At 55.6% G+C, this 21,227-nt stretch overlaps 1 protein-coding gene across 1 annotated transcript in view; it reads left to right on the top strand.

Moving 5' to 3' along the window:
• The window catches only part of LOC125132435 (collagen alpha-1(I) chain-like), a 210,619-nt gene that overhangs the window by 24,926 nt on the left and 164,466 nt on the right, over nucleotides 1-21,227 (top strand). Inside the window, exon 2 of the mRNA XM_047789665.1 lies at nucleotides 15,923-16,108. Within this exon, the coding sequence (XP_047645621.1) occupies nucleotides 15,923-16,108 (186 nt within the window). The remainder of the gene's footprint in view (nucleotides 1-15,922; nucleotides 16,109-21,227) is intronic.

A 21,227-nucleotide genomic window follows, 5' to 3' on the forward strand; every position in this document is an offset into this window, starting at 1 on the left:
CATTCCCCCGCCAAGCAGCCGTCATTTCAAAGGACCCCCTGGAGGAAACGGCGAGGCCGCCCTGCCGGGAGGACGTAGGTAACAGGGCTGATGAACTGTCCCAGCCACGGGCACCTCCCTCCAGAGCGGCCCACTGGAAGCCAGAACTGCTGCCCAGCAGAAGCCGAGGGCAAGGCGGCGGCCTGCCAGATGCCCACCCGCCGTGGTGGGCTGGTTACACCGCGCAGATGACAAAGCGGCACGTTGGAGGAAAACGGAGGGGCTCTGTGGACCGTCTGATGGCTCCACATCAGGCAGGAAATGCGTCTTGCGGCTGGCAGTTTAGATGTCTTTATTTTGGATTTCTGGTCTCCTAGATGCAACCTGAAAGATCTCTGTGTTGTGTCAGAAATGCTCCGAGCTCCGTGAGTGCCCTGCTCCATTCTCTCAGAGCCCCCCCTGCCTGAAAGCTGCCGGAGGAGCCGGGCGGCTGTGGCTGCGGCTTCGCTGAAGGGGTGAGACCGCCCGGCCCCGCTGCACTCAGCACGGGCAGGGCCAGCCAGGCCTGCACCGCTGTGTCCCCCACACCTCTGCCTGCCCCACACAGCGGGAGGGCCCGCCCAGGCCACACCGTGGTCCTGGCACCATGATTCATGGCCTTTCTCTCTCAGTGTCCTGAGATGATCAATTACAGAGTCACCTCCACGTGGATAAACGTGTGAGGTTACAGTCCCTTGTTGACACGCAGTCAGCAGTGTATGTGGGTGCTCAGATCCAGGGGCGGGTTTGTTCATAACTCTGGGCCCCCTGCACACGCACAGAGACACACGTGCTTACACACAGGTGCGCACGCACGCACACACACGCATACATGCTTACACACATGCATACACACAGACACACACGCATGCATACACACAATCACACAGATACAGGCAGACACATACTCACATGCAGACAGACACACATATACACACATTTGTACATACATACACACAGATACACATGCAGACACACACACACTCTCACACATATACACACATACACATGTACACACAAACTCATGTACATACATACACACATGCTCACATATACATGCACACCCACACGCATATGTACATATACACACAGACACACACACACATACTCGTAGGTTCGAGCCACAACGGAACTGCATGCCCAGGATCTGAGTTCTCACTAGGAATTGCACTGCCTGCTCTGGTGTGGATTGGAACTTCCCGCAAGTGGATGGCAGGGTGTGTGTCTGTGGGACAAGTGAGGGGCCTGGTGGGGTGACACAGACAAACTAGGGGAGCAGAGAGGAAAGAAGGGAGGAACAAAGAAGCAGCGACCGAGTCCGCGCCCTGCAGAGCTGAGAACACAGAGGATGCTTCGTTTGCAGCAAGAGGGAACGTAGCTCTGCGGAGACTCCTGGACCACTCACACTTTTGACAGCAGCCAGATTCGGCCTGCACTTCCAGAAGGTCCCAAAGTCCCGAAGTCAGGCGCGGGGGCAGGCAGGCGGCGCCTGATAAGGAAGAGCAGTGCGTTCTGGGAGCTCAGAGGCACGCGGGGCACCGGGAGCAGCTTACCAAGTCCTGGGGTGAGGGTGAGGGTCGGCCTGAGGGGCTCGTGCCAGAGAACCGGTGGTTCGGTCCAGAGGTGTGGGGGGGAGGGGGGAGGGGGACAGCCTCCGTGTCTGGGGCCCGGGCCGCAGGGGGGTGGCAGGCAGGGGCTGGGGACCAGGGTGGGGCCCTCGGCTGGCAGTCTCTGCCTGCTGCCAGCTACCACCCTCAGGCAGCGGCCCGCTGTGTCCCCCTTAGCACCCCGCCCCCACAGATGTGGGTGGCCTGGGGGAGGGGGCTGCCCACCAGGATTCCCGGGCCACCCAAGGAGAGGGTTGTGCCTGAAGCCAGCCAGTCTTCCAGGGATCACGTGGAAGGTCGAGAGCTGATCAGGTTCCCACGCAGGGCAGGTACCGGCCATCACAGCCACCACCACCTCCCGCTGCCCCTGGGCCGCCAGCTGGAAGGCAGCTGTGGGCAGCAGTGGGCCTCAGCCAGGGTGCCGTCAGCCCTGGGGTTGCAGTCCTTACAGATAAAGTGCCTTAGAGCTGTCAGCAGCCGCAGCCGGGCCACGGCAAGGCCAAATTGCCAGCAGGCAGGCCTGGCCCCTCCTAGTCCAGAATTCCCTTGCTCCCAATCGGCACTCGATTTTGCCCCTCGAGACCCCACAGCAGCCCCGGAGGAGCTGGAAGGGAGACTCAGTTCCCGGGCTCCTTGTCAGCCGCACCGCCTCCTCCCCAGACTCCCGGACACCCAGCCCGTGAGGGCCCGAGACTCACAGGTCGCCCCTGGCCATGGCCCTGGGCCGGCTCGTCAGCCTGAGTCCAGCCTCTGGCTTTGAGTGTGTGTGTGTCATGGGGTCGGGGAATGAGAGTGACTCGGGAAAGCGCCGTAAATGAAGGAGAAAATGAAAGAGCAGCAAGTTTTTATTTATGGGTTAAAATATGTGTTCGCCTCTCGCCCACCAGCGTGGCTAAGATTAAAGCCTGGGAGGATGTGGGCACTGCTCACGGGAGTGTGAAATTCCCCTGTGGAAAGCGGCTTGGGTCTCCAGGGCTGGACTCAGTGCCGGCGGGGTGGCCCAGCTGCCCCCCTTCTAGTGCACACGCAGACGAGCCCCACTGCAGCAGCCCGGAGCTTGAACCCGCCACAGCCCTCCCCACCCTGAGCGCCGGAGGCTGTGTACATCAGAGCATCATCGCACAGCCCTGCGGGTCCACAGCGGGAGCCAGCAGACGGGTCCCGCCTCGAGGGGACAGGGGGCACCGCCCGAGTCCGCCCACACAGGGCTCCACGCCGGCTGAAGGGCCCCGGGATGTGGAGGCCAGGGGAGCGGCTGCCTGTGGAAAAGTGGGGTTCCAGCCGAGGAGGGGCCCTGGGCCACCAGTATCATGTTACTTCTTGACGAGTGCGGGGGTCGCAGAGGTGTGTTCAGTGTTGATCATGCACTGGGCTCAGGGCTGATGCCTGACCCTTCTCTGCGCGTTTTCCATAATGATTTCAGAAGCTCTATCTAAAAACATATTCACGCATAAATGGCATCAGGAAAGCCGTGGGCTGGCTGTGGGGAACCAAGGCCAGGTCCACGTCACACTTGCTGGGGAGCCATGGCAACCTGCCTGCCTCTCTGCAAAATGAGGGCTACAGAAGCTTTGCAAGCGCGTGACGGCTTCGGAGAGTCCGTGGATTCTCACCCAGCACAAAGGCACCATGTTTTTGCACGCAGATTCTCCGGGCTTCCGACCTCTCTGACGCCCACCCAGGGGCTCCCAGAGGAGTCCACAGACTCAGGGCTCAGGAGCTGGGCACCGGGCGGCTGCCAGGTGGGAGGTGGGGAAGCAGGTTCCGGAGCCGGATGGACCCGGGGCGGCATCGGGCTCCTCCGCTTGCTCGCTGGGGGCTCTTGCGTGAGTGACTGATGTTCAGTTCCCAGTTTCCTCACCTACATAAATGGGGTAAATAAAGCTCACGGAGAGAACAGGAGGCTTTGGAGAGATAAGCCCCCGCCGCCCCGCCCGGAGCGCAGAGCCATCCCGCAGGAAGACTATGCCATAAATGTCAGCGGCTGTTACGAGGTGGCCTGGAAGCCTCCTTCAGCCCTGACATTCCAGGATCTATTATCTACCAAGAATTCCACCCCATCCCAGGACAGGGTAACACGAGTCTGCGTGAGTCCTCCCATCAAGGGCGGATTTCCGCCGCAGAGACGTGGTCTGGGCCCCCTCCATCTCTGGAAACCCACGTCAGCTCGCCAACGAGATGCCACATGTGCCCGGCCTCCTGCGTGCAGAGAAATTTCCAGAAGGACAGCCGCTCCAGCCCAGAAACCGCTGGACAGCCCCGCGTGGTCCCGGGCTGCCTGACTCTGGTTTTATAGGCATCAACCTTTGGCCAGAAGACTGTGTGGAGCCGCCCCCGGAGTCTGCGTGCTGCAGTTGGGAAACGCATGCCTGGGATTCCCGGGGAGCCGGGAAGGATGCTCGCCCCCGGCTCTTCCCCTCCTGGCTTATCTCCTCTCGTGCCAATAAAAAAGAAATATTTGCAGCAATAATAAAATGGGCCCAAGGATTAACTATGTTTCTCCCTTCGATGTTAGGAAAATGTTTGCCTGCCAGGGAAGCAGCCCGGGGTTTAGGAAACTCCTGGATGGAGACACAGGGCTGAGCAGAGAGAGGACGCCTCTGGGAGAGGTTGGGCCCCCAGCAGGCAGGCCTTTGGGGGGAGGGGGGGCAGTGCTGCTGGGCAGACCCAAGTCCGCCTCCATCCTCAAGAGCTACCGTCTGTGTCCCCAGCCCCATGGTTTGGGAATGGGCTGGGTGACATCTATTCCAGCTGTCCCAGTGTTGAAAGGGGCCAAAGAAACCTCTGCAGATTTTAATCACAATTGTCCTCCACCCTAAGAGTAATAGCCGGTCTTAGGCCAGGGCTCCCTCAGTGTTGCTGGAACCTTCTCTGACCTGAGTGAGGAGACCTTTGTGCCCGTTTTACAGAAGCCGAGATGACAGGTCTGGACCACAGCCTGCGTCTGTGAAGGCCGGCATTGGGATTCGAACCCAGGAGCCCCTGGGTACTCCCTGCTGCTGACATAGCCTTCCCACGGTGCAGATGTGGGACCATTTTCTTCATCCCCACTGGGCAAAAGGCTCAGCAGCTGACCAGGACGTGCATCAAAAGCACTGTGGATCCCAACGTAACCGTGAGCCAACGCCAGGCAAATCCCAACAGGACGTTCCACAAAATACGCGACCAGTACCCCTTCGAACTGTCACGGTCGTCAGAAACATGGAGATTTGAGAAACTGCCCCAGCCAGAGGAGTCTAAGGAGACACGATGACTGTCCCATGGGGTCCTGGATGGGATCCTGGAGCACAAAGAAGACATCACTGGAGAACGAAGAAAATCGAAATGAAGTATGGACTTTTTTCTTTAACGGCCATACCACCAGCATATGGAGTTCTGGGCCAGGGACTGAAATGAAGCCGCAGCTTCGACCTGTGGCACAGCGGTGGCAATACTGGATCCTTTAACCCACTGCGAGGGGCCAGGGATCGAACCCACACCTCTGCTGTGACCTGAGCCGCTGCAGTTGGATTCTTAACCCACTGCACCACAGCAGGAACTTCCTCGACTTTTAAGTAATAATGCAGTAATAACACCTCATTTGTGGTTCCTTAATTGCAGTAAATGCACTTGTACTAACATGAAATGCTATCAGTAAATGAGTGTGGTGCCTGCAGGAACTCTGTACTGTCGTTGTCATTTTCCCACAAATCTGAAACAGTTCTAAAAAGTCTATTAAAAAGAGTAAGATGACTGGCTGGCTAGGAGGATGGATGGATGGATAGATGTTTGGATGGATGGATGGAAGGACGGAAGAGAGAGAGGAAGGAAGGAAACGTGATAAAGCAAGAATCACAACGTGTTGACAATTGGAGACTCTCAGTGATAAATAGCAGGTGTCACTATGGGTAAAATTTCTGTATGTTCGAAAAAAAAATTTTTTTTTAAATATTTAGGACCACATATGCAGCATATAGAAGTTCCCAGGTTAGGGGTCAAACGGAGCTGTAGCTGCCAGCCTACATACACCCCAACCACAGCAATGCCGGACCCTCGACCCACTGAGTGGGGCCAGGGATCGAACCTGCATCCTCATGGATACTAGTCGGGTTTGTTACCATTGAGACACAATGGGAACTCCCCTAAAATTTTTTTTATAATGCAGTGATGAGAGAATAACAAGAATCAGAGACTAGGGGGTGTATGCAAACCTCCCTCTTTGGCTTCTTCATCCCTTGGCTGTCTACACTGCGGATGGTGGGGGTGGGGTGTCCTGGAGCGTCGGCCCCTTTTCCTTCCAAAGTGGATCCAAAATCTAACCGGGCGGCTGCCAAAGTCTGCAAAAGCCAGGGTAAACTGGGGACTGAAGAACAGAGGCGAGGGCCTCTAGTTCATCACTCTTCTCGCCACGCACAGAGCCGGGTGCTCGGGGCGGGGTGGGGGGGGTCCTGGGAGGTCTGTGAGCACCAGCTTTGGGCCAGGCACCTCCTCGCAGGGAGAATCTCGCAGCCAGGACTAAAGAACGTGCTGGCACTTTGGAAAAGCAGAACAAAGACGGCCGTGCATGTGGTGATAGGCGCAAGGCACCGACAGGAGAGCCTAGGAGCAGGCGTGTTGCTGCTACCGGCGGCCCCGCCTCCTCTTGATTGAGGATGCGTCGCACAAACAACCCAAATGCTTCCAGTCTGTTCCTGGAGGAGAAAGGATATTTGTGGTCACGGAGAAATTTGCCACCCAGTGCTGGCGCTTTGGTGTTCTGTTTCTGCGGTCCCAAGTTATTCATCCCAAATTGGTCTCTGCTAGGAAACAACAAGGAAAAAATTCCATGCTAGAAAATGAGATTTGAAGTGATCTTCTCTCCTGGGGTTGGTCTTTGGGGACATGAGCAGGCAATCAAAGGCGACAAAGAAACTGTACTTGGTGGAAGGAGTGCTTTCGCCTTTACCTTTTCAAGGCCTTTCTGTTCTCCGGACTTGGGGCGCTGGGCTTCCTTCCTATGGAGTGAGGTTGGCCCTCCTGCTGGACCTTGGATGGTCTGCATTCTGCCCGACCTTGGACACTGGGGCACCTTCCTAAAGGGCTAAGGGCCAGGGGACCCGCAGGGGTGAACCCCAATTCAGGCCGTACTGTGGAACCACCTAGGATCCCGGAACCCCAAGACTCGTCTCCCGGCCTCCCCGCCTTCTCTTTGAGGAAAGATCTTTCCTCCATCAGCCGGCTGGGCCGTCCCTGGATCAGCTCCTTGGTCCCTGCTGTGGCAGCCTGCTGGTGGAGGGCAGGCCACGGGGACCTGGCCAAGCTCCCCTGCTCGCACGCCCCGGGCCCCGGGCCCTCCGTCTGCAGAGTGAGTTGCGGAGCTGGTCAGACCCAGCCCCACCCCATCCCCACATGGACCCTCTGGAGGTCCAGTCCTGGCCCTGCCGTGTGATCCGTGAGGGGGCTTGAATCTCGCTCGGCCTCGGCAGCTTCATGAACACGGAGGCAGCACGATAGATAACAGCCCACCCCTGGGATCCTGCACGGAGTGGCGAATGGACCCTTGCAAAGTGCTTGCGTGGTGCTGGTCCAGAGCCATTGCTCAGCTGTCCTGGAGACGCTGTTCTGGAGGGTCCAGCCTCCCTCCCCAGAGCCTGGGCCTCACCTGCCTGCGGCGACAAGGTGGGAGAGCCGGGAGTCGGGCTCCTCAGCCGCATAGAGGAGGGGGGGCTGAGCCACTGGCTGATAGACAGCCTCGGGCCGACGTGGATGTGCCCTGGTCAGCCCACCCCTTCTCCATCCTCCCCACATTTGGGGGGCGGGGGGACTCCGGGCGTCCCGCCTTTCCAGGCCTGTCATTTGGCGTGACACACATGAGGTGGCATTTATCATCATCCACTTAAATGAACTCACTTCACCTTTCAACAGGCTCACGAGGCCACTGGCCAGAGGACAGATCAATATGCCCCCCCGCCTGTCCCCAGAATGTCAAGTGCAGCTCTGTGTCTGTCTGTCTGTCTTTTCTTTCTTTTTTGTCATTTTATGGCCACACTTGTGGCATATGGAGGTTCTCAGGCTAGGGGTCGAATCGGAGCTGTAGCCGCCGGCCTACACCACAGCCACGGCAATATGGGATCCGAGCCTCCTCTGCGACCTACACCACAGCTCACAGCAATGCCGGTTCCTTAACCCAGTGAGCAAGGCCAGGGGTTGAACCTACATCCTCACGGTTCCTAGTTGGGTTCTTTAACCCCTGAGCCACGACGGGAGCGCCCGCCTTCTTAACAAGCCTTCACATGCGGCCAGCTTTTCTTATTGTTTCTTTGGGCGACGAGCTTCCCAGGAAAAGGAGGGAGAGTCTGAGCTCACTAGATAAGGCTGCGGAGCTTGCTGCGAGGGGTGCCCCAGCCCCCCAGAGCCCTGCTCTGCCCCGAGGCCTGGCTTGTAGATTAATACCCAACTCGCCCAGCGGGTGAGGTGACGAGGTCCCGTGCGGATGCGGGAACCTTCTGGGGGAGGGCCTGTGAGGGTCGGAAGAGCATGTTTCTCGGTCCCCGAGCGGCACCACGTGCACCTCGGAGAGCCGCCCACCTGGGAAGGTGTCTCAGCACCCATCACCCTTCTGTTTGCGGGACGCTGGGACCTGGAGACAGAGCCAAAGGCCTGAGACGGCAGTGGCATCAGAGACCACTGTTGGTTGGGATGCCTGGGACTAATCAACCCTGATGCCGTTTATTCTTCACGCATCCACGCATTCAGTTATTCAGTCACTCGACAAACAGCCATGGCATCTCCTGTGGGTCAGGCTTTGTTCCAAAGTAATGGTGCTGAAATACCCCTGCACCCCAAAGCCTAGACCAGTCAGTGCTTGGTGTCTGGTGGGGATACAGTTTTGAGGAGTGGATGGATGTGTGAGTGCATGGATGGATGAATGGATGGACAGACGGACAAGTCAGTGGATGGGCGGATGGATGGGTGGGTGACGGACAAGTCAGTGGATGGGCGGATGAATGGATGGACAGACGGACAAGTCAGTGGATGGGCGGATGGATGGGTGGGTGGACGGACAAGTCAGTGGATGGGTGGGCGGATGGATGGGTGGGTGGACGGACAAGTCAGTGGATGGGTGGGTGGGTGGGTGGGTGGATGGATGGATGCAGACAAGGGGGAAGGGGGACAGAAGGCAACATGTGGTTGTGTGACAGGCTCTCACTATTTGGGATTTGGAGGGAGGAGGGACATGGGGACTAGAGGACCCAGGGAAGGCTTTAAGGGGGACCGAGCCGGGCAGGCAGTGGGCAATGGGCCAGAGCTCCCTGGGCTGTGAGGAAGAGAGAGGGTGGGAGGAGGCCAGCCTCAGAGTCAATCAGCCCCTGGGATCAGGGCCACACACCCGCTCCCCCCACCTGTGACCTCACAATCGTTGTCATAGCTACCATGCGAGCACTGGGCTGGGCGTCTCACGTACCTTTTCTGGTTTGATTCTCCTGAGGGAGAACTATGAGGGAGGCGCAGGGGTGACAGTCTCATGTGATGGATGAACACCCAGAGTCAGGACAGCTGCACAGCTGGTCCAGCCTCTCTTGGCTGGACTCAGACATTGGGCTCTGGAGTCAGTGGCCTTGACTGGGAGTGAGGGTGTTGCTGTGTCCAGTGGGTGGAGGCCAGGGAGACTGCTTAACACCCTGCAAGGCCCCACCCTGTACAGCACCCCGCCCCCTGTGTCCACAGGGCCAAGGTGGAGAAACACAGACCCAGCGGGTCTCAAGTTCCCAGAAACTTACTAAACCCCAAAACTTGTCAGAACGGGATTCTCCATCAAGATCCCTAAAAGGCAAAAAATTTTAAAAAATGAAAAAATCCCTTGTCTTTTTTCCTAATTCCAGCCCCAGAAGACACTGCCCAGTCTCACACACACGAGTCATTGCAAAGCTGGAGTGGATGCTTGGGAGTGATTGTGGTTCAGGAAAGCAACTTAATTCCCTAGGACGGACCCCGATTTTATGACGATGTCGCATCTGCACACGACTGCAAATCCTTTCTTACTGCTGTTCAGCGCTGGGGCAGCGATTTCCTTGTTTGCTTTTTTCTCGTTCCCTCCCTGCTGCCCTCAGACTGAAGCCCGGTGAACTCTGGCGTGGGTTGTAAGAAGGTCTTTATAAAGGGTTGCATGAGATTTTCTTACTCTATCGGAGTTCCTGAGGATGAGGTATCACGTTACTAATTCCCTTAATTGCATGTCTGGGCTAAAAACAGACTTTCTTAGTTTTCCTAAGAAGTTACATTCTTAATGACATTAAAACACTGTGGTAAATGAATCTAAATGTTAACTGGTGTACTTAAATCATGAATCAGTATATAGAGTGTTTACCTAAACTTGTTTATTCTTCTTGGTCACTCTTGTAGGTTTTGCCAAAACCGAGAGAGCAATAGCGCTGTCAGATTCAGTATCTGGAAATGACTCAAGAATTTGTGTTTTCTTTCGATTTTTAGCCCCAGCCCGAGTGAATGCTGCAATCATGTAGTAATCAAAGAATTAGAGCAAAAGGCTGCAGGCTGATTCATTTCCCTGGATTTTTGCAGAGGATGCGGAGGGCAGCGGCGCTGTAGGGAGAGATGACGTTTCTTCCCTAAGGATGAAAAATTTAACCTTGCATTGTTTGATTCTTTCCAATGCGATTTATAAAACACTAAAAGCAGAGATAGGGACGTGTGTGAGTTAGAGCCGCAGACCGGGTTAAGGAGCAGCCACCAGCTGCCAAAGGCCCTTCTAAACCTGCTGTGTCTTTGAGCTCCCAGAACCCTCCCCACAAATCCAGGAAGCAGGGAGCAGTGTGCTTCCCAGATGAGGAAACCAAGGCCCACAAAAGCTAAGTAAGCCCCCCAAGATGACAGGCAGCCGGCAGAGGGGCTGGGACTTCCGCCTCAGCAGGCAGATGCCAACACCTCTGACTTTATCACCCTTCCTGCCCGAGACGCCAGCTGAGAGGTTCCACAAGGGGACAAGCTTTCTGGGACGAGAAACAGCACATAGCTGGGACCCGTCTGTGCACATCTCCACCGCTTGTAAAGCCCCCTGCGCTAGATACCCGAGCTCGATAGCTCCACGACGCGTCCTCTCTCTGAGCTGAAAAGGCCCTTTTGGTTTGTGTGTCAGTTCCTCGCTCTCTTCTCTCACTCTTTGTCAGCCACATTTCATGAGTAGATAACTGACTTTTCAAAGTGGTGATGCATTATGAAAACCATCCAACAGACGCTTCAGATCTGTGCATCTGACTCCACATGAATTTTATCTAAAGAAAACCCATAAACAAATACTGACCTCCGGCTGAAAGCACATGCCAAAAATTTTAGGGGAAAGTGCACTGATATTTGCAGGTTACTTTGAAATGCATCAAAAAATATTAAGAGGGGTTGATGAAAAGCCAACTGAATGGATGGATGGACGGATGGATGATGGACGGAGGGAGGGAATGCAAAGCAAGTAGAGCAACATGTTAATGGCAGATCCGAGTTGGTGTGTGCATGGCTGACACATCAATTCTTCAACCTTTGTGCACGTTTGCAAATTTTCATTTAAAATATTGAAAAAAAAAAAACAGACAATGAAGATACTTGATAGAAATTCAAAAGTCATGAGTTAAGAGTCCTCTTCCACCTCAGCCTGACCTTCAGCCTTCCAGTTTCCCTGGCACCAGCCATCCCTGTCCCCTGTGGTCCCGGCGTAGCCTTCCACAGGTGACCTCTGCCAGTGTCCGCACACAGGTGCTTTCTTCTCCATGATGATGGTGGCGGTGATGGTGCAATAATAGCCAGGAGGACGCAGCGCTTCCTACGTGGCGAACGCTGTCCTAAATGTTAAACACGCACCCCTTCGTGACTCTCTCACCAGCCCTGCAGCATAGGTGCTGCTGCTGTCCCATTTTATAGGTGAGGAGGATGAGCCCAGGGAGGTCAAATAACTTACTCAGTCTAACGCCTCGGGGGCGGGGGGCAGGTGGCACACGTACACCCCGCTACTCAAACGTCCTCAGCCGTGTGTCCCAGTGGTGTGTCCCAGAGTTCCAGCTGAGGGCTTCAGATAGACATAATTTACTTCATTCAGCCCTGTGGACCAGCATCTAGTGTGTCTCCAAGCTTTGGCTACTGCCAACGGTGCTGCAGTACATAGATGAACCTGGGCGTACTTCTGAGACCCATCTGTGCTCTCACTGTGGGAGAACCCGCCCAAAGTGGAATCGCAGAGTGCGGGAGAAAAGGCATTTTTAGTTTCCATGGTAATCGTCATGTCTTCCCGAAGGGGTTGTACCCAATCCCGCCCCAGCCGGCGCTGTGTGCGAGTCCTGACTCCATGTCCAACCTCGGCCCACCCTCCCACAGCTCAGTGCTGCCACCATGGGCGTGGCGCCCCCTGGGGTTGTGCTGTGTACGGCACGCGTGGTCACAGGTGGCAGCCCCCAGATACCGGCCAGCCAGTGTCCTTGTGATTGGAATCTGCAGCCCCTTCAACCTGGGTAGAGCAGCATCTTATAGACTCAAATCCATTTCTGTTGCCTTTTTTCGATGAGGCCATTTTTCTTCCCCCAAATTGTGGACTCGAGGGGCTGACACACAGGCTTATTCCCCCGTCCCTGTGTTCTCATTGACGATTGATCGGAAAGAAACCATCACTGAAAAAAAAATGCATTACTGCCCTGAAGGAACGGGAAGGACCATAAAAGGAGGGGGCGAGAGTGTGATGGAGAAAGAATCGGAAGAGGAGCGTGGTGATGGCGCGGGCGTCCCGGGCCAGATCACCCGCTTGAACCTCCTTACGGTCAAACCCTGTCATGACATTTTCCGAAAGACGGAGAGAGGGAAAATGCTGGAAGTGGGGGAGGGCCATGCACTGGGCGTATGAGTTTGAGCCTGTGCGTATAATTTAGACTCCGACATAGAAAATCCAGAGGGAAAAAAGAATACGGAAGACAGAGCACGGAACGCGAGCACCCCGGGTGGAAGGCAGCCCCCAGGGGACATTGCAAGGGGTCTCCCAGGGGTGTCAGGGTCTTTGCAGAGCCATCCTCAGCGTCTAGAACATTCAGCTCCTGGGCGCATGGGTGTTTTCAGAGAGGAAATGGCGCAGTTCTCCCGTGCCCGCTGAGTAATCTGCTGGTATTTACGGACGAGCACGGCCCAGCCGTCTTTTTCTGATCTAACTCGTGTGGAACGTAACTCAGAAGGGCAGCGCCGCGTGTCGCCTTGTGAAATCGGCCCCTCGTCCCTGCTGCGTGGCAGCCTCGGGGTTCTCGTGGGGACCCTCGGGCAGCTCCTGAACGCGCCTCATCAGGGAAGGATGGTTCCCAGGTCTGGGAGAGGAAAGGCCAGCCCCGCTTTTGTTTTTGTTTCCCTAAACTGTGATGAAATTGCAAACTTACATCCTGAGACGAAAATTAAATGGAGGGAAGTCTGCCGTCGTGGGTGGTCTTCCTCGGGCTGCGGGAGGGAGGGGTCGGATGGAGCAGGAGAGCGCATTTAGCAGCATTTCCAATAGGGTAATGACAGCGGTAATGACGGCTGTCCTCCCAAAGGCCTACACGGGACAAAAGTAAACAAGCGTGCAGGGCTGGCCGAGGGGGCCTGGGTTGGTTCTGAACTTGAGACGCTTCAAAGGGAAGCCAGTTATCAGGCCGTCCAGGCTCCAGGCTCCGCTGCGTCCTGCCCAGAGCTTTTTATCAGCCTTGGCCGAGCACCGCGGCCGCCAGCCGAGCACAGCTGCGGGAGAACATGCTGGACCACGGCGTCGGAGGAGAAGGATGAGTTCAGGCTGCAGCAGATGAAATTGAACAGGATGCACAGAGCCTCCTGCTTTTAGGTTCCAACAGCACCGGCCACGGAAAGCAGCTCTTTTCCAGCAGAAAGTCCAGGGGAGGCAGGAGGGGATCCACACCCCTCTGGGCACACAGTGGGTGTCTCAGCCCCAGCGCCCCCCCTCCGCAGGAAGGGGGAGTTGTAAGGACAAAATGCACCCAGCATTCGGCCAGTAAATCCATTTTGAGTTTCTGCCGTGTGCCAGGCATGGTTCTGGGCACTGGGGATAAAGTGGTGGTGAAACCAGATTTGAAAAGGCTCTTGAGGAAAACCAGTCAATGAGAACTTGTCAAGAGATCTGATTAAAACCATTGTGGTTTGGACGTGTTCTGTGCCATGACTAAGGTGATGGATACACAAACCTACATGTGTGATAAAGGTGCCCAGAAACACACACAGGCACCCATGCACGCACACGACCCCAGTAAACTGCAGACATCTGAGTCAGAGGGTGGATTGTCTCAGTATGAAGACTCTGTTTGTAACGCTGTACCAGAGTTTTGCAAAATGTTACCATTATTGGGAAAAAACTGGACAAAGAATGTGGAGGCTCTCTGGGGCTATGTTTCTGTTTCACAGCAATCTCAATACAAAGATTCCTTTTTCTTGCTCTTAAGGGCCATTCCTACAGCATATGGAGGTTCCCAGGCTAGGGGTTGAATCCGAGCTACAGCTGCGGGTCAGCACCACAGCCATTGCCACATGGGATCCGAGCTGCCTCTTCGACCTACACCACCGTTCACAGCAACGCGGGATCCTCCAGCTCCTGATGGCAGCCAGGGATCAAACCCGCATCCTCATGGCTACTAGTCAAGTTCATTTCCGCTGAGCCACAATGTGAACTCCATCAATACACATTTTAATTAAAACAAAACTAAGCCCCGCAGCCTCCTGGAGCTTATGTTCTAGGAGGAACTTCCACCCTGGACTCTGAGACGTGAGAGGGTGTCTGCAGAGCCCCCGCGTGTGTCCGCGTGGGTAACGCGCTATCACGAACAGCCATGGTGGCAGATGCAGGGGCTGCCCAGATGGAAATAAAGTCACTCAAACTGGGTTTTAAATTGAAGAGGTTTTGGAGTTCTTGTCGTGGTTCAGCAGAAGTGAATCCGACGAGCATCCATGAGGATGAAGGTTCGATCCCTGGCCTCGCTCAGTGGGTTAAGGATCCGGCATTGCAAGTGAGCTGTGGTGTAGGTTGCAGATGCAGCTGTGGTGTAGACCAGTGGGTACAGCTCCAATTTGACCCCTAGCCTGGGAACTTCCATATGCGGCAGAAGTGGCCATAAAAAAACCAAAAAAAAAAAAAAATTTGAAGAGGTTTGAATAAAGGCAGTGTTTGCAGGTGGGGACAAGGTCTAAGGAGTTGCAGGGGCCGGGGGACGCATGGAGAGGCGACGGGAACTGAGGTAAGGTGTCCGGGCGCAGAGCCAGTGGGAGCTTCGGTCCTAGTGAGCCGGGTGGTGCAGCGGGAGGGGGTGAGGGACACCCAGCCTCCTTCCCCACACCCCCTTATCATCCCCAGCTCCCACTGGAAGCGGAGGGTGGGGGCAGGAGAGTGAGGTCCACACAGAGCAGCCTCCCCCTCCCCCCGGGCCAGAGAGACAGGGGAGAGGGCAGGTGGGGCCTGGGGCAAGCGGAGGACAGCAGGGGAATCGTCATCCGGGTGAACTCAGGACAAAGCCGACGGCTGAACCTTCATCTTCCTTACCCTGCACCCCGTCACCTTCCGGGGCGCCGCTGAGGGCCCGTGCGCTTCCCAAGGGAAGGGAGGCTTTGGGAAGGGTGTGGCCAGGTAAGGGTCTCCAGGTGCCACCAGAGGGGCGAGACGTTGAGCCGAGGCCCCCTGACACGGGGGCAGGGGACGGAAGGACACCTGGCGATGATGGGGAGCACCAGGGGAGGGACCGGGGACCCTCTCCCCACTCCCCAGAGCGCCGTCAGCCCCAGGGCAGCCTGGGAAATGCCGCAGCACCACAGGCGGTGGAGCTTGGGGTGGCTTCAGTCCTTTTCGAGGGGCCCCGGCCTGTGCACGCGGGGCCGCTCCCAGACCACATGGAGAATCCAGGTCTCTCCCTGATGCCAGGGCCAGAGTTTTCTGTGTTTGGAGCCCTGGGGACCCCACACACCCCCATCCTCGCCCTCCTCACCGCCAAGGGGGCGGCCCGTGGAAAAGCTCTCAGGACGTGAAAGGGAGATGAGGTTTCCTAGAGCTGCCACTGGTGACGGTCACAGAGCAGGGGGATGAAGAGCAGAAAGGCACCCTCAGCTCGGAGACCGCGAGCCCTAAATCAAGGTGTGGGCGCGGCCACCTTCTCTGATGCTCTGGGGAGGGTCCTGCCCTCCTCTCCCACTCCTGGGGGCTCCAGGCAGCCTTGGCGCGAAGACACGTCCCTCCAGTCTGCCTCCGTCTTCACAAGCCTCTCCTGTCTCAGCTCTTTCGTCTCTTACAAGGATGCCTGTCGTTGACTTTAAGCACCACCCCCACCCCGCAGGCCGTTTGGATGCCCTCAGCTGGAGATCCTTTGAACTCAGTTACATCCGCGCAGAGAGGAATCAAGATGGCAGAGGGGCAGGACGCAGGGCCCGCCTCCTCCGACAGGCGCATCCACGAGCCGTCGACGGCGTGGGGAGCAGACCTCACAGGATGCCTCCCATTCCCAGAAGTGCAAGAAAGAGAGGTAGGACAAAAGGAGAACAGGGGGGATTGGGAGGGGACCTGTGGCCCCGGAAAGGAGCCGTCAAAGGGGCCAGGTTAGCTCCTCAAGGGCAGCAGGACGTCACGTCTGCCAGGACCGAGGGGGAGCTTCAGAGGCTCCGAGAGGCAGCGCTGGTCTGCGGCAGGCAGAGCGGAGAGAGGCGGGCACCCACAGTCCTGCCTCCGCCCTGCCCTTCCCACGTCTGATGGGAGCTTTGGGGTTTGGGGGCTGAGGCTCAAGCTCCAGGACAGACCTGGGGAGATGCGCCGAGACCGCCAGGAGGGGCTCGAGTGGGGCTTACATGGGAACCCCACAGAACGGGCCGCAAACCCACCGCCTCTGATTGAAATCACACACCTGCTGTCGGGAGCTAACAAGGCTCAGGTTCTTTGCGTCTCAGCAGAGAAGGAATTCCGGGAGAGGCGAAGTGATGGGGAAAGGTAGATGTAACGGGAGAGGTGGACGTAGAGGACGCGGTCCGTCTCAAAGGACGAGAGCGGCCCGAAATAGGGGTGGTTACTTTTCCAGCCTGAGTAATTTCATGGCCTCAGGAGTGGGAGGATTATTCCAAATATTTGGGGGAAGGAAGTGGGGTGGGGTTCCAGGACTTGGGCCACCACCCGCTTTTTGGCCTTTTGATATTGGCCTTGGAACTGTCGTGGCGCCTGTGGCATGTCATTTAGCCGATGTGTTTGTTACAGTGAGTGTGTAATGAGGCTCAGGGGTCCGAGGCAGTCAAGTCTTCCACCGTCTTGGGCTTCATCGGTTCTAACCCGTTTATGTCGTGTCCTCAAGGGTGGGTCATTCTTTTGAAGGGCTGCCCCTTCCCTCCTGTGTCAGTACAGGCTGCCACTGGGGTGTGCGCGGAAGAAGCCATAGGAGGGACATTGCCAAGGGCGCGTGAAGGGAGGCAGCATTTCTTGGGAGCCGGACAGCAGGCGCTCCAGTGGCTGGGGTGGGTCTGGCCTTGGCAGCCGTGGGCTTTGGGGGAGTGTGCCCGCAGGGCCAGGGCCAGAGTCTGGGCTGTTTCCATAGCTCCCACGGTGGGTCTCCTTGCATCGCTACCGCCATCCTGGTACCTGACTTCAGTGGATTGGCGCCCAAGGTTCTGTGCTGGTGGCTTTGTGAACATAGTGCCTGGGGGACACGAGGGCCAGTCGCCTGCATTCCCACAGTGGAGGGGCGCTGAGGGCAGTGCCAGCAAGTGTGTTTGGTGAGCCCACACAGCACGTGGTGGGTGGCACTACAGAGCAGAGTCCTGGTGTACAGCTCAGAGGCTCCTCTCCCAGCGGGAGGGCTCCTGTCCCACCTAATTCCAACTGCAGCTCAGAAACAGATCTGGGGGCTCCTCCGCCAACAACGAGGGAGCAGACCCTGCCCCTGCCAGGGCAGTGACAACCACAGAGCTAATAGAAGGACCCCCCCTCGATATCCAGCACAGGCTGTGGTCACCACGGTGTCAAGGGAAGAACGGCCAGCACACGCTGAGGGAAGAGACAGCAGGTCTCTCTGCTGAAAACAGCCCTCGCAGCCAAAATAGTAAAGCCACACAGGTGGCACAGGGGTGCTCCCACATAAAAATAGCCCTCCAGGATCACAGTAGGTAATTGTTTCTCCTTAACTCATAGAGTAAGAGAAATGTAACTAAAATGAAGAAGCAGAGGAAGCCCTCCCAATTAAAAGCTCAAGAGAATTCCCCCCAAAGGACAATGCAACAGACCCCTTCAGTGTGAGACACCAAGTTCAGAAAGGAGAGCATGAAAATATCGAAGGAATTACGAGGGGCTGTTGATAAAATGCAGATTACCGTAAAAAGCAACTAGAGAATATAAAGAGACACCAAGAACAATTAGTTCATTCACTGAGATGAAAGCTAAGCTAACGGCAATGACGAGCAGGATGAAAAATGCCGAAAAGCAAATACACGATCTGGAAGAGAGACTCAGGAAACCACCCCATCAGAAGAGCAGCCAGCCAGCCAAAGGGGGGAAATGAACGTGCTCTGAGGACCTAGGGGATACTACAAGTGTGCCAGTCTACGCATAACGGGGATCCCGGGAGGAGGAAAAGAGGAGCAGGTTGCAGGTGCGTTTGAAGAAGTTATGGCTGAAAACTGTCGGCCTAGAGGAGGAAAGCTATGTGCAGATGCAGGAAGCAGAGTCTCCAGTGAGAGGAACCTAGACAGACCCACACCAAGACACCCTGTAAGAAAAATGGCAACAGTTAAAGAGGGGATCCTACAGCAGCAAGAGAAAAACAAAGAATTAATTACAAGGGAAGCCCCATGGGGCTCTCTGCTGATTTCCCCACAGCAGGCTCCAGGCCAGAAGGGAGGTGCATGATGCATTCAGCGTCTTTACAGGGAACCATCTGCAACCTAGGATATTCTCCCCCCAATATTATCATTTAGAAAAGGAGGAGAGAGAAAAGCATTTCTCAGACCAGCCAAAAATAAAAGAATACCGCCCTACCAAACCTATCCCCAAAACACTCTAAAGACAAGAGAAACAAAAATCTGTAGGAAAGAGGAGAATCACACTTGGAGAGTCCATCACTTAAATAAGCCTGTGCACAGATTAAAACATTTTGCTTGCTAAAGTATAGTTGCTTCACAACGTTGTATCCGATTCTGCTGTACCGCAACCTGAGCCAGGCATACGTATACATACATTCTTTTTCTCATATTATCTTCCATCATGTTCCAGCACAAGAGACTGGATATAGTTCCCCGGGCCGTACAAGAGCTCACTGCATGTCCATTCTAAATGTCAGAGTTTGCATCTACTAACCCCAAACTCCCAGTCCATCCCACTCCCTCCCCCCGCCTCCCTGGCCACCACAGGTCTGTTCTATAGATAGGTTCTTTTTGCCATAGTTCAGATTCCACATATAAATGATATCAGATGGTACGTGTCTTTCTCTTTCTGACCGACTTCACGAAGTACGAGACTCTCTAGTTAGATCTGTGTTGCTGCAAGTGGCACACTTTTGTTCTTTTTCATGGCTGAGTAGTATTCCATGGCATGTATGTACCACATCATCTTAACCCATTCATCTATCAATGGACATTTAGGTTGTTTCCATGTCTGAGCTATTGTGAATTGTGCTGCTATGAACATAGGGGTGCATATATCTTTTTGAATTGTAGTTTTGTCTGGATATATGCCCAGGAGTAGGCGTTCTGGATCATATGGTAGTTCTGTATTTAGTGCTATATTTTCTAAGGCACCTCCATACCATTTTCCATAGTGGATGTACCAATTTACACTCCCACCAAGAGTGCGGGAGGGTTCTCTTTTCTCCACACCCTCTCCAGCCTTTGTTATTTGTAGACTTATGAGTGGTGACCATTCTGACTGGTATGAGGTGGGACCTCACAGTAGTTTGGATTTGCATTTCTCTAACAATTAGTGATGCTGGGCATTTTTTTCATGTGCCTATTGGCTGTCCACACGTCTTCTTTGGAGAAACGTCTGTTTAGGTCTTCTGCCCATTTTTCAGTTGGGTTGTTTTTTGTTGTTGTTGAGTTGTATGAGTTGTTTGTATATTTTGGAGATTAAGCCCTTGTCAGTTGCATCATTTGCCAGTAAAGAGACTTTTTAAAACATCAAACACTCAAAAGCTGTGATAACCAGGGGCAGAAAGATGAGCTTGCAGGACACCAAAATCATAAAATGGGGCGAGGAGAGTAAGAAAAGGTAGGCTTTTTTTTTCCCCGTGTGTGCTGGAGCCTGCGTGCCTCCCAGTCTAAAGCAGGTAGATAGAGGAAGGGGTTAACAGACCCCTCGTCCAAACAAGGTCCCGTCCCCAGGGTCTGAGGACCAGGGTGTGGACGCATCATTGGGGGCCACCTTTCAATCCCCACAGATGGTCACAGGTAACAGGGAAGCTGCGAGAACAGAAGTGGGTGTGGGGGGGCGGGCGCAGCGAGAAGAGTCAGGAGGGCACACAGCCCTCAGCCCTCCCACAGCAGCCGTGACCGTGATGAGAAGTCAGGCCTCGGGCGAAGCTCCGGCTGCCAGGTCCAGCCCTGCCCTGGCCTCTCCTGTCCCGCTGCAGCTGGTTCGTCACTTGCCAGGCTTCCCGCTGTGCCTGGTTTTGATTCTCGGCCCTGTGTTTATTCATTTGGATTGATTTGCTCGTGTTATATAATCCGAGTGGCTACAAGCAGCAATCTGTATTTTACAAGCATCCAGAAAGCCCGCCACGGCTCGGGGTACCTGAGTCAGCAGCCTGGCCTGTGGGCGGGGCGGGCTGATAACGGGGGCCCTTGTTCCACAGTTATGAATTTCGGATGTTGACAGGCAGGCCCTCCCGACAGGCCCCTGAGGGACACTGCATGGCAGGTACAGGGACCTCACTTTGAGTGGTGATGGCTTAGGGCCGAGCTTTTCCACCTGCTCAGCAGAATCAACAGGAGCAATTTAAAAAAAACCAGCAAACAAACAAAGGCTCTGGTGCCCACCCAGACCCAGCAGAGCAGATCGGAATGTCCAGGGGGGCCAGTCTTCAGCCCCCAGGGCTTCTCCTTAAATCGGGAGGTGTTCTCTCCCTCCGGGGCCTCTGCTCCTTGGCAGGCAGGCAGCCGAGTCACATGGCAAGGGGTCTGCATGTGCTTGAGCAGCTCCAGCCTTGGGTGGTCATCTGTGACATGGGGACACCAGGGCTGGGCCTGATGGGACAGGCAGGGATTGAGGGAGCTGCCCAGCCCCTGGCTGGTCTGACGGTGTCAGCTGTCCTATCGTTCCTTTTAGCTGGGCATCCTGGGCCGCTGCAGGGGGACCCCAGATGCTAATGAGAGAACAAGAAGGAACAAACCAGGGCAGAAGTCTGGGCTCCCGCGTGGGCTTCCCGCGAAGAGCCAGGCTCAGCTTGCGCCTGGGCATCAACGGAACAGCCCTTCTCCTGCGCCCGCCCCTACGCCCACCCTCTCCCGCAGCCGCCACGCAGACAGGTGTTTCTTTTCTGTTCCCACCTCTCCTTTTATGGCTCCTCCGATCCTGATCCAGAGACGGCTCTGATTTCATCCAGAGCCAGAAGCACAGCACTGACGCTGGAGGTCAGTGGTGGCATGGAGGCACCGTCCATCCCCGGGCACCCC

Source organism: Phacochoerus africanus, chromosome 8 (assembly GCF_016906955.1).
Source record: "Phacochoerus africanus isolate WHEZ1 chromosome 8, ROS_Pafr_v1, whole genome shotgun sequence".
Lineage (NCBI taxonomy): Eukaryota > Metazoa > Chordata > Mammalia > Artiodactyla > Suidae > Phacochoerus > Phacochoerus africanus.